This window comes from Carettochelys insculpta, chromosome 2 (assembly GCF_033958435.1).
Source record: "Carettochelys insculpta isolate YL-2023 chromosome 2, ASM3395843v1, whole genome shotgun sequence".
Classification (NCBI taxonomy): Eukaryota; Metazoa; Chordata; order Testudines; family Carettochelyidae; genus Carettochelys; species Carettochelys insculpta.
In genome coordinates, this window is record NC_134138.1 from 217,240,116 (window position 1) to 217,252,836 (window position 12,721).

Genomic DNA, 12,721 nt, shown 5'->3' on the forward strand with positions numbered 1-12,721 from the left:
AAAGTCATGGGCAAAAAGTTAATTATCTAGTAAATAAGCAAGAGATCATTCATCATTTTGTAACATACTAAAATACCCAAGTAATAAGCATCTGTAAATATTAAGCTACGTAATTGCTTAAATATATATATATATATATATGTATATTTCTTGTGTACCTTCCTAGGTAGCACAAAGATGCACCAAATTTAGTGTAAAGACTCTATCCAGTTGTAGATCACTGTGTTGTAATGATTATATCAACCCGTGAGAATGCACCTTTTTTTTTTTTTGGAAAGTAACTGAAGTACAAATGGAAAAGTTCATTTAAATCCATGCTTTCCCCTTGGTGATTTAATCGTGATTTAATTTGCTTTGATTTGAGTCAGTCCATCCCAGTCATACATAATATCCCTAACCAACATGCTAGCAGAAGTCTGTCATGGAGACGTGGCTTTTGTGAGAGTAAAATCTTTCCCACTTAGCAACAGAGCTTGAAAGAGGCTCCAGGACAGTTGGCTCCTTGTCCTCTGCCCTGCCAACCAGACAACAGTCTCTCTGACTTAACTGACACTCAAAATACGAAGATGACTTGTCCTTAGCGCAGCAACATAACCAGTCTTTTTGGGAGAAATCTCTGGACTCCTACTCCTAGCGCCAGTATACAGATTTATTCATTGCTGCTATTTCAGATGTATTTTTATTGATCTGTTAAATGGAGAGATTTTGGAAGAAACCACCATACCTGGGGGAAACTGAGTCTATTTTTTGCAGCCCCTCTCCCCACCAGTAAGAATGACAGGGTCAGCTTTGTGCCTGTATTCTTACCTGGGAAATCTCTGCCAAACAACAAGAGGAAAAGGAATTGTGAAGAATGTTCACTGGTGCTTGTCTTCATGAAACAAGCCAAGTAAATGAAGCCTGAAGTACTGCAGAAGTGTTGGTGCTAAGGATACACTAAATTATGCTGGAACAGTTAAACTATTTGCAGTAACTTGTAACATAGCTGATAGAGCCTGTATGCCTTGGCGGGCTGCAGCAGGTACTACCAAGTTTTGTTCACGCTGCAATGCAATTTTTGTTGGGAAAAAGACCCAGTTTCTGTGACAAAAAACTTCCATCCCGTGGGTACATCTGCACTACAGTGATCTGTCAAGAGAAGTTACTATTGGAAGAGATCTTCTGCCAAAACTGTTGCCAGATCGTGTCCACACACAAAAACAAATCAAAAGAGTGATCCACTCTGTTGACAGAGAACGGACAGACTGCCCAGCCACTCTCTCAACAGAACAGCCAGCCGCAAGCTCAGCAAACAAGGCTGCCTGGTGAACCAGAAGCCCTGTCTGTCAACAGAGGCCCCCCCAGAGCATTTACATGGCTTTTTTTTGTTGACAGACGCTGTCTCAAAGGTGTCATTCCTCACTGCAGCGAGGCAGAACGCTGTCGATGGGAGTGCTGAGTTTTGTCGACTGACCGTTGACAAATTGCATTTTGTGTGTAGACGCTCCACGGGTTTTGTTAACAGAACCGCGGTGTGGTTGACAAAACTCCGGGGTAGACGTAGTCCATGAGAGATTTCTTTTTTCTTTTCCTCTCCTTTTATTGTCAACAAAGAGCCAGTGTAGATTCTGCTGCTTGTTTTGTCAAAAGAAATGGCTTCCGCCAGTGTCCCGCAATGCCTGCCCTGATGGCTGTGCTCAGTGTTTTAATTTCGGCTGCCTCCCCGGCATATGCCCCACCCCTTTCAAAGCTCTGGGAAGTATCTGACACCTGAGTGAGCTGTTCCATGTGGGGAGCAAAGAAGAAACAAATCGCTGGAGAGCTCCTGTTCTGCCCTGCACTAGGACCGCAGCCCAGGCACACTGCTACTGCAGAGGGAGAGGGGCACGCTGCTGTTCTGCTTTGACATTCCTAAGCACAGAGAGCTCATGGTGCTACTCATGATGCCACTCCCAGCAGCTGAAGATGCTTTGGGAGAACCCAGGGGGAATCCCAAGGTGTGCAGGCCTCAGCTTTGCCTTCTCACATCACTGTGCTGTGGGATACCTACCTATAACGCATTGATCACACTGAGGATGATGATGCCCCCAGTGTGGACCTGATCTTTTGACAGAGGGATCAAGCGTAAACACCCCTTGAAAATTTTTGTGTTGTCGACTTTTGGGTGTTTGACAGAATATTTCTCAAAAAACTTGCTGGAGTAGCTATATCCGAAGAGTGATATCTCTCGCCCACTCTCTAGAGATGTCAGGGAAGGTTTTTAAAAGCACAGTTGTGCTTAGGTTGCTCATTAGTACAGTCAGCGAGAATGGGATGGTTCACTGCCGTTTGGTTCTGTGAAAAGGTGAGTTTGTATGGTGGGATTTAGCACCTACAGGACAAAGTGGATCATTCATGTGTCAGCAGATCAGGCACTCAATGTAAATTGCAGGAGGTCAGACATGCATTCACCTAACTTCTTCTTCCAGCCTATCAAAACATACTGGACTTGCTTCTGCTCCCATTGACTTCAGTGGGATCCAGTTCATTATGACAGCTTTGGTCAAAAGTTCTGAGTAGCTACTAGCCAAGAGAATAATAAATCCAGTGTTTCCATTTTTAAGACATCCATGAAATTATTTGAGGCATCATCACTGCTGCTGTTTAAGCATGTCGCTTTTTTATTTCAGATATGAGGAGCTCAGAGATTCACTTCAGTGGTGCAGGCTTCCCTGGGGAAGTGAAAGAGAATATGGAGGAATTGCACCGGTTTCACTGCCAGAAGATCATAGACCAAAGAATGAGCCTCCATGTTTGTTTGCCAAAGGACATCAACATTATGGTTATGGTGGAGATTGCTGGCCAAGGTAAGTTAGTGGTATTTTCACACACTCAGATTTGTTTTTGAAGAATTGTAATCCAGAAACAGCTAATGGAATGCAGTCACTGAATACTAGAACTGGAACAGACCTTGAGAGGTCATTCAGTCAATTCTTCTGCACTCAGAGCAGGATCAAGCACCACCTACATCATCCCTGATAGATGTTTATCTAACCTGTTCTTAAATATCCCCAATGACAGAGATTCCACAACTTCCCGAGGCAATTTATTCCAGTGTTTAAACAACTTTACAAGAAGTTTTTCCTAATGTCCAACCTAAATCTCTCTTGCTGCAATTTAAGCCCATTGCTTCTTGTCCTGTCATTAGAAATTAAGGAGAATTATTTCTCTCCCTCTTCCTTGTAACACCATCTAAGGTACTTGAAAGCTGTTATCATGTCCCCTCTCAGTTGTCTCTTTCCCAAACTAAACAAACCCAATTCTTTCAGTTGTCTCTATTAGGTCATTTTTTCTAGCCCTTTAATCGTTTTTGCTGCTGTTCTCTGAACCATTTCCAATTTCTGCACATCTTTCCTGAAATATGGTATTGAGAACTGGACACAGGACTCCAACTGAGGTCTAATCAGCACAGAGTAGAGCAGAAGAATACAGCTCATGTCTTGCTTACAACTCTCCTGTTAATGCATCCCAGAATTATGTTTGCTTTTTTTGTAACAGTATTACACTGTTGACTCATATTTAGCTTGTGGTCCACTATGACCCCTAAATCCCTTTCTGCAGTACTCCTTTCTAGACAGTCACTTCCTATTCTGTATGTATGAATGAAACTGATTGTTCCTCCCTAAAGTGAAGTACTTTGCATTTGTCCTTATTGAACTTACTGCCATTTCTCCAGTTTGTACAGATCCTTTTGAATAACAACCGTATCTTCTGGAGAATTTGCAACCCCTCCTAGCATCATATCATCTGCAAACTCTATAAGTGCACTCTCTAGCCCATTATCTAAATCGTTGGTGAAGATATTGAACAGAACCAACCCCTTGACTGATCCCTGTGAAACCCCACTTGTTATGTGCTTCCAGCACAATTGTGAACTACTGATAGCTACTCTCAGAGAACGGTCATCCATCTAGGTATCCACTGTGACAGGGTCAGGACAGAGGCAGCTCAAAAAAAGCAGAAACAGCCCCAGAGAATCAAGTATCAGCATAGTCAGGGTGGAAGCAGCAGGGAAGAGGCTACTATAGATCAATTAAGGGCCAGTTGTCCCCACTTGAGGCTGCCACAGGCCTTTTAAAAAGCCTTCTCACAGCAGAGATGGGGGGAGAAAGAGGAGAATGAGGTTGGAGAGAAGGGGAAAGTTTAGAGTGGACAAGTACAGTGTTAGAAAGTGACCCAGCAGAACACGAAGAGCATCAGAGACAGCAAAGGAAGTGAGGAGCCCTTGCAGGGATTGTTTGGGCTCCCTGCCCCTGGTAAACCCCAGGGCTTACCTGGAGCCTGTCAGGGATGGGTCTGGTCACTCATCCCCATCAAACCAGGGGGATTCTACCTGCTGCCGTTTGGGCCAAGGGGCTGTAGTAACATGGAAGGCCTAAGCCCAGACAGCACAGGCCTGGTGCGAGGCCTAAGACCTAGCAACAATGGACAAAACATGGCTCCAAGCAAAGCTAAGCTGTGAGCAAGAGGCAGGCCTCTGCTAACAGAAGTTGGCACAGACAGGGCTAAGAGTACAGGACACCAATTGGTAATTGGCCCAGGACAGAACAATAATTGGTTGAAATCACAAGGTCTCACCAGCTCATTAAATAAGACCTCGGTACCTACTCCTTACAGATACAGAGCCCGGGTCAGGAAAGGGTCTAAAATGACAGCATGATGGATAGAGATGATCTAACCGAACCAGGAGGTACAGAGAGATGGGTGGCATCTAAGTAGCATCAGAAGGTGGTAACCTGACAGCGTCAGAGGGTGGAAACCTGAAACATCAGCAGTAGGGTGTGCTTTGTTTGTACCTGCATATAACGTGATGTTTTGGGGGGACTGTCTTTGTCTGACCTAGGGGGACAGTGGAATTTTCAGTTTATGTCAGTCCAGTGCAGCAGGTGCATATATACAGAGTATCAGTACAGTGTAATGTACCTAACAACTGTTACTTGTACCTTGCTTGGTGATAAATCCCAGCTGGGTGCCTTCGATCTTACCTGGTCTGTGGTTTTTGGGAAACCTCATATGCAGTCAGTGGGCCTGCTTCATTGAACACACACGCGCACACACTCACTTACACACACAAGCAGCCTTCTGGTTATCATCAACAGAGCCAAAGACCCATGAGGACACAACGGCTGTAAATCTGCCGAACTACAGGTACCAAAGCCTGAACCCTGGGGAGGGAAAGCAGGCCCTATACTGCAGGACTGTGGACTGAGCAGAGGCCTGTGTCCTAGGGGGTGACACTGACTGTCACACCACCCACCTTATAGTAGTAGCCTTGTCTATGTTGTATTATATTGATAAGGTCATGCAAGATTGTAGCAAATGTTTTACTGAAGTCTAGATATACCACATCTACCACTTTCCCCTTATCCACAAGACTTGTTATCCTATAAAGAATATCAGGTGGTTTTGACATGATCTGTTCTTGACAAATCCATGCTGGCTGTTACTCATTACCTTATTATCTTCCAGACATTTGCAGAGTGATTCCTTAATGATTTATGGCATTATCGTTCCTGGCACAGAGGTTAAGATCACTGGCCTGTAGTTTCCCGTGTTGTCTTTATTTCCCCTTATACAATAGGTACAATATACAGATAGAGCTGTGTAGATCATCTGCATTCTGGGGATAGACTTTAAGTTTGCCTCCATTTTGGACCATGCTCTAGACTGCAGTGTTCCTCAGTTGTAATACACAGTCACCGTCGGTGTATTTACTGATGCCCTTGGCCCTTTGAGCTCCGCAGTTAGTTAGTTTCTCCTCTTGCTTAGTAATCATGTAGTATTTGTTAGCTAGTCTCCTAAATGTCCTCTCTGACCTTAGGTAATTCTCACTTACGGCCTGGTTTTTCAGAAGGATCCAGCATCCACAAATCCCACGGAAGATGGGAGAACTATAGGATCTGAACATTTTTTTGAAAGCTCCTCTGATTTATACCCAGCTTCTTCCAGTCTCAGGGGCCACTTTGGCAGCCAAGGATAGACTCTTTCCATCGGCATGCCTCCTGCACCCAAGGTGGAGAAGGGGGAGAATGCTACACTACTACTTACTGCCCACGAATTCCCCTTAGTGCAAAAGGAGTACCCACGTGGCTGTGGAAGTGTGCTTTTTGGCTGCTTTGCACTGCCAGAATGCAACCCATTATCTATATTTCAGGGCTGACTTTCAGCCCTGACTGATGAAATTGAACAAAGCTCAGAACGTGCACTGGTGCGTTCACTTGGCTCTGCAAGATGGTAATTTCCTACAGCAGCTGTTGGGAGCCCCCAGCCCATGGTCTGGATCTGGACCCTAAGGCTCAGGGCTCCCCTCCATAGCTTCCCACTTGTGGCAGGATGGAAGGTTTTTGGAGCCCAAGCCTCACAGGCCAGATCAGGCAAGTCAGGGCCAGATGCAGTCCCTAGCCGGGGGATGTGGGAGTGGGGGAAGCAGCAGCAGCCTCGGCAACGCTGACCAGAGGCTTCATGCTGCTGCTCTGATAGGCCAGAATTCCAGCCAATGAGAGCAGCAGAGTATGGTGCTGTGGAGCGGAGGGCGGGGGCACAGACCCATGTACATGCAGGGGTAAGCAGGTAAGCTGCACACCTGTCTTCCAGACCCTGTGCCTCTCAACTGCTCCAGCATCCCTTTTCCATCATTGCCTCCCATCCAGACCACCCACCCACCCCTTTCCTGCACTCACCCTTCCACTCCGACTGCCCACCCCACCCTGCTCCTGCCCCCTCCCTCACAGACCCCTCACCTCCACCCTGACCCCTTCCTTCAAGACCCCACACCTCAAACCCTCCTGCACTCTTCCTCACCCCTAGACCTACACCCCCGACCTGCTCCTGCACCTGGTCCCCTGCCCAGACACCCACCTCTCTCCTATACTCTTATCTCGACTGGATTCCCCCACCCTCAGCCCACTTCAGCACCCCACTACAGCCCAGATCACCCATCCCCAGACCTCTCCTGCACCCTCCTTCCTGCCCAGAGCCCATAGAGCTGGCTCCCCTACATTCAGGGACTACATCAGTTAGGGGTTTGGGGGGTTATTGCTGCTCACTTGTACAGAGCCTCTACAGTGGACTCCCTCCTCCAACCCTATGCCACCAACGCTCCCAGCTATATCCGAGATACCACCGACTTCCTGAGGAAATTACAAAACATCGGAAAAGTTCCTGATAACGCCATCCTTGCCACAATGGATGTAGAGGCTCTGTATACTAATATTCCACATAAAGACGGATTACAAGCAATCAAGAACACCATCCCTGATGCCACCACAGCCAATCTGGTGTCTGACCTCTGTTACTTTGTTCTCACACACAATCATTTCCATTTTGGGGACAATTTATACCTCCAGATTAGTGGAACTGCTATGGGCACCCGCATGGCCCCACAATGTGCTAATATATTTATGGCTGACCTGGAACAATGATTCCTCAGCTCTCGTCCCCTATTACCACTCCTCTACTTAAGATACATTGATGACATCTTTATGATTTGGACCCATGGTATAGACACTCTAGAAGAATTCCAGAGACTTTAACAATCTACACCTCACCATCAACTTATGCCTCGATTACTCCACGTGAGAGGGACATTTCCTGGACACTACAGTACTAATCAAGGATGGCCTGATCAGTACCACACTGTACGGAAAACCTACTGATCGCTATACTTATCTACACCCTTCTAGTTTCCATCCTGCACACGTGACTAGATCCATTGTTTACAGTCAAACTCTCAGGTATAATCGCATTTGCTCTGATCCAACTGACAGAGACCAAAAACTACAAGAACTTTACCAAATATTCATAAACCTGAATTACCCACCAGGAGAGGTAAAAAGACAAATCAACAGGGCCAGACGCATACCCAGAAACCAGCTACTCCAAGATCAGCCCAAAAAAGCCAAGAACAGAACACCACTGGTCATCACTTACAGCTCCCAACTCAGACCACTGCAACGAATTATTAAAGACCTACAACCTATTCTTAATCAGGATGCCACACTCCAGAAAACCCTGGGTGACATGCCTGTTCTCTCCTACAGACAACCTCCCAACCTCATGAGGATCCTCACTAACAGCCACAGTCTATACCCCAGGAACACCAGTCCTGGAACCTTTCCCTGCAACAAAGCCCGCTGCCAGCTTTGTCCACATATCTTCTCTGGAAATACCATCACTGGACCTAACCAGGTTACTCACAGAATCACGGGCACTTTCTCATGCTCCTCTACTAACATCATATATGCCATCATGTGCCAACAATGCCCAGATGCTTTGTATATTGGACAGACTTCTAACTCCCTTAGACAAAGGGTCAACGGGCACAAAACAGACATTAAAACACTCCAGATCCACAAACCAGTTAGTCAACATTTTAATGGAATGGGCCATTCTGTCAATGACCTCAAGATATGTGTGTTACTGAAAAGAAATTATCACTCTTTTGTAGAAAGGGAAGTGGACGAATTGACATTTATATTCAAATTCGGAACATTAACACATGGTTTAAATCGGAATGTGAACTTTCTGAGTCACTATAGGGGCTCGTCTGCATACTTAACTCAATCTAATTCTTGATCTTCCCCCCCCACCCCTCCACTCTCTGATTTGCTCACCTTGATTATCTTTTTCTGATTTGTCCTCCTTGCTTACTGTTTTTGGTTCTCTGTGTCTTAAATATTGAGTCTGTTCTGGTCTGGCTATGGTCTGAAGAAGTGGGTCTGTCCCACGAAAGCTCGCCTAATAAACTATTTTGCTAGTCTTTAAAGTCCTACTTGACTGCTTTTTGTTTTGATAGTGTATAGACTAGCACAGCTTACTCTCTGTTATTATTGCAATTCAGTTTTGTTTGGATTGCAAAGCTGTCCTTTAGAAATCTGTGATTGTGCTCATAATGGGCTGAATGCCTCTTAGAGGTACAAAAAGGCTGAATTTATTTGCACATATGCACACACACAAAAATATGCCTTTTGTATTTAAAATACCAACCAAACTTATTTAGAATCTGACATAATTAATTTTAGTAGAGGAGCTCTTTGTCTGGTCATGAGACCCACCACAAAAGCACTTGATTTTTTTTTGTTTTTTTAAATCCCACATTTAGGTGTTGGTTTACTTGTTTTTTAAGTGAGTATACTTCTGCTTTGGTATTGCCTGTACATTTGTTCGGCCTACTGATAAGGAAGCACAATAAACAGTGTAAGTGCAGGAGTTCCAAAATCTACAGTTATAACCCAGTGCTTCATTGCTTCATTTCTCCAGGCCAATTTATAAATTTTCAATATCAAGTTTATGAAGGATAAAAGGTTGAAAAAGTGTTTTCCAGCACACTCTTGTCTAACAAATTTCTGGCTTTTAAATTTATTCTGGGTGACACCTCATGATGAAGTTGATATATGAACTGGAGTCATCTTAAGGAAAGTTTATGTTTCTGAGAAATTATATTTTGGCAGAGTAAATTTTATGTGGAAAAAGCCTGAGGTAATGTGCAGTTTTCAACAGCAGATGGCAATGTGCATTAATAATACAGGGAAAACCATTTTCGGAAGCGTTGCATTATTTAAAATTATCCTGTGACTGCTAAGGAGTTTGCAGTTTCCAATGCAAAATGCTCAGTTGTCAACTGTTTCAAAATGTGTGAGAAGCCAAATGTCCCCACTGAGAGACAAAACTAATGACTCCTTGCAGACGCACTGAACCAAAGTTCATTCATTCCCAAACTCTATACCTCATTTAGTGACACAGTTATTCCACTCCTCTGGAGGAGTTCCAGTGGCTGTGTCCATATATCTAAAAATGCATCCTTGAAGCATAATATTTTGGAAGGATAAATTAGACAAAAACTGAGAAGTTCCAGGTCATCATTCCATTTTTATTTTTAACACTGAAAAGAGAATTTGCATTATGAAAATAGTTTATGTGTGGTGTTGCCATTGAGCTCTGCGCCCAGTTATAATGTATCTCAGGATACTGAGTGCAAATTGGCCAATTAACAGAGAAAGGTTGTAGGTAGTTGGGCAGCTTATGCAAGCATCACCACTCCACAAGACTTCCCCATGAGGGCATGCCACCAATGGCACTGAAGGTATTGCTGGAGGGGAACATGCATCCTGGTGTCTCACATGGACATCATATGTCAGCAGTGGCTGATAAGTGAAATGGAGGTAGACAGTAACCCAATCCAGATTAGTTTTGGAGAAGAAAGAAACAGTGAGGAGTATTCTGAATGTCATGGGCAGATTACCAGGCAGACAAGGTAAGTGAGGTAATATCTTTCACTGGACCAACTTCTAATAGAAGATATTACCTCACCCACCTTGTCCCTCTAATACCCTGGAGTCAACATGGTGACAGAAACACTCATGGAGAAATGACTGTCAGCTCTCCAGCAATCCCAAATGCTATATTAAACCAAGCAGAACATATCACATGCCCTGCCATTCTGAACCAGCATCTTCCAGTCTCTTCTTCCAGCCCTAGTTTCCTCTGCACCTGTGCAAGCTAAGCCTTTGCAGGTGCAGGTCAGAAGCCCACGGGTTGTTCTTATTCCATGGATAACATTACCCGTTAAAACTGGTTACTCTACCTGTGTGTTCTTCCATTGGGCTGCCCCTTTTACTCTCCCTTTCTCTGTACTATCCCATGTTAGCTGCTGCCAACCAATATGTGTTCCATCCGAGGCAGCTAAGATGTTGTCATCTCACTCAGAGGTTGCGGGTCTTTTCAGCAGCAACAAGAATCACTGCAAAAGGTCCTTTCTTCTGCTCTCTAAAGGCCCATTGATGTTGATGGCAGTAGAGGATTTTCGCCATCTTCAAGAACAGTCGTTCTCAAACTTTTCTGCATCATGCCCCCTTTTGATTTTTGATAAACCCTCATGCTCCCCACCTCTTTTTTACCATCATCCAACCCCCCTTTAATAAAAAATTCAATTTGTAATTTAAACTAAACCCAAAAACTTGATATAAAATATTATTTAAAATTAAAAATAAGCACAAATAGTTTTTCTTGGGCCCTTGCGGGTGCCTGAGCCCCATGCCAGCTGCCAGAGTTGCCCACTCCAGGTGTCCACCCCCCCTGAGAGCTGCACTGCCAGAGCCACTTGCTCGCCTGCCCCCCTGCCCGAGCCCCACACTGCCAGGACTAGCTGCCTGCCCACCAGCCGCCCACCCCAGCCATGTGCCAGTTGCCCAAGCCCCGCACTGCTGGGGCCAGTTGCTTGCCTGCCAGCCCAAGCCACCCCGTACTGTCAGGGTCAGCCACCCACCTGCCAGCCTGAGCCCCACAAGCCTTGTGAGCCACCTGCCTAAGCCCCTCCCCTCCCACAAAGCCAGGCACCACTAGCCCCAGCTTTTATCCCAGCCCCAGCCCCCCATCTCACCCCATGCTCCTCCTCCTCCTCCTCTCCCTCCCACTCCAACCCACATTCAATCACTTTTGCAGTAGGCAGCTAGCTCCATGTGGGTCTTTGCTGGCTGCCTGGTTCTTATAGCGGCTGTGCTGGGTCGTCCACATAAAATGTCAGGGGCTGAGAACCAGAAGCAAAGGCCAGCTCTTTCTTTGGGTGGGGAGAATGATGGGGGGGGCTGGGTCACCTCATGTCCCCCCCCCCGGAATTTCTTCACGCCTTCCAGTTTGGGAAACCATGTTCTAGAAAATGCTTAACTGCTCATAGGCTAAGGCTCAAGGGCTTGATCCTGTGCTAGTAGAAGACATGGGCAAAGGTGCTCAGCACTTCTGAAAATCAGGCCCTATGTACTTCAAATGTTAAGGTCTGAAGCAGACAGTAATTACCCAAATTTCCAGTATCTCTGAATGTGGTGGTAAGAGCAGTCTGTGGTTTACAGACAAAGACACAATCCATTTTTGACAAGAAAAAGATAAAGCAAATGCGTTTATCTGGAGTTTCATAACCAATGAGTAAAATGTTGCTTTGTGTTTGTTTCTTCTCTCTTTATCCAGAGGTCTTCCCATTGAGCAGTATTATGATGTAACCCAGCTGAAAAAAAGTGATGTCCGTTTGAATGATGATCTGTGAGTATCATTACAGCAAACCTGGATAATTTATTTAGTGTGGTGAATGCAAGGAGAAGCTGAATATTCATTCCACCGTAATGACGTTGTGGATTAGTGTTAATGATGAAATACAAATCTGATGCTTTGTATAAAGTGTGGTTGATCAGTGACTATGGAAAAGACACACAATTGGGAAGGAAGTTAAGAATGACAGATCAGTGCCCCATTCAGTTTAGTATCTCTTAAGCAAAGAGATTGAAATTTGTTTTATTGATTTGTCAATCTGTGTCAGTTCATGACATTCAGAAATTGGCTCTCCTACTGGGCAGAGTGTAAAAGACTAGAGCATAGCACTGGGCTAACCATGATATCATGTGTGCATCATAATGAAGTTTTCTCTGGTATCTTTAAGTGAATTTTAATAGGAGGTTTGAGTGAGATATTGTTGCCTTTTTTCACTGCTGCTATCTAAAAGAGTAAGTAGCAAGCTTGCTTCAGATTGAATGCTGCTGGTTAAACCTGTGGTACACCGTTTTGCCACTTGATGGCACCAAGAAAACACTGAAACATGCAGCTCAAACCCCAGGCTCTTTAGGTTGAGTCTAAAGTTGAGAGTTTAAAACACTCCAAAGTCAGGAAATGAACATGTTAAGTTTTCTATAGCAACACTAACTTAGCCATGCTGCATATC

General features: G+C 44.9%; 1 protein-coding gene across 1 annotated transcript in view; it reads left to right on the forward strand.

Moving 5' to 3' along the window:
• Positions 1–12,721, forward strand: part of SPMIP4 (sperm microtubule inner protein 4) — a 58,031-nt gene that overhangs the window by 11,153 nt on the left and 34,157 nt on the right. Inside the window, exons 2-3 of the mRNA XM_074986164.1 lie at positions 2,649–2,825; positions 11,977–12,048. Of these exons, the coding sequence (XP_074842265.1) occupies positions 2,649–2,825; positions 11,977–12,048 (249 nt within the window). The remainder of the gene's footprint in view (positions 1–2,648; positions 2,826–11,976; positions 12,049–12,721) is intronic.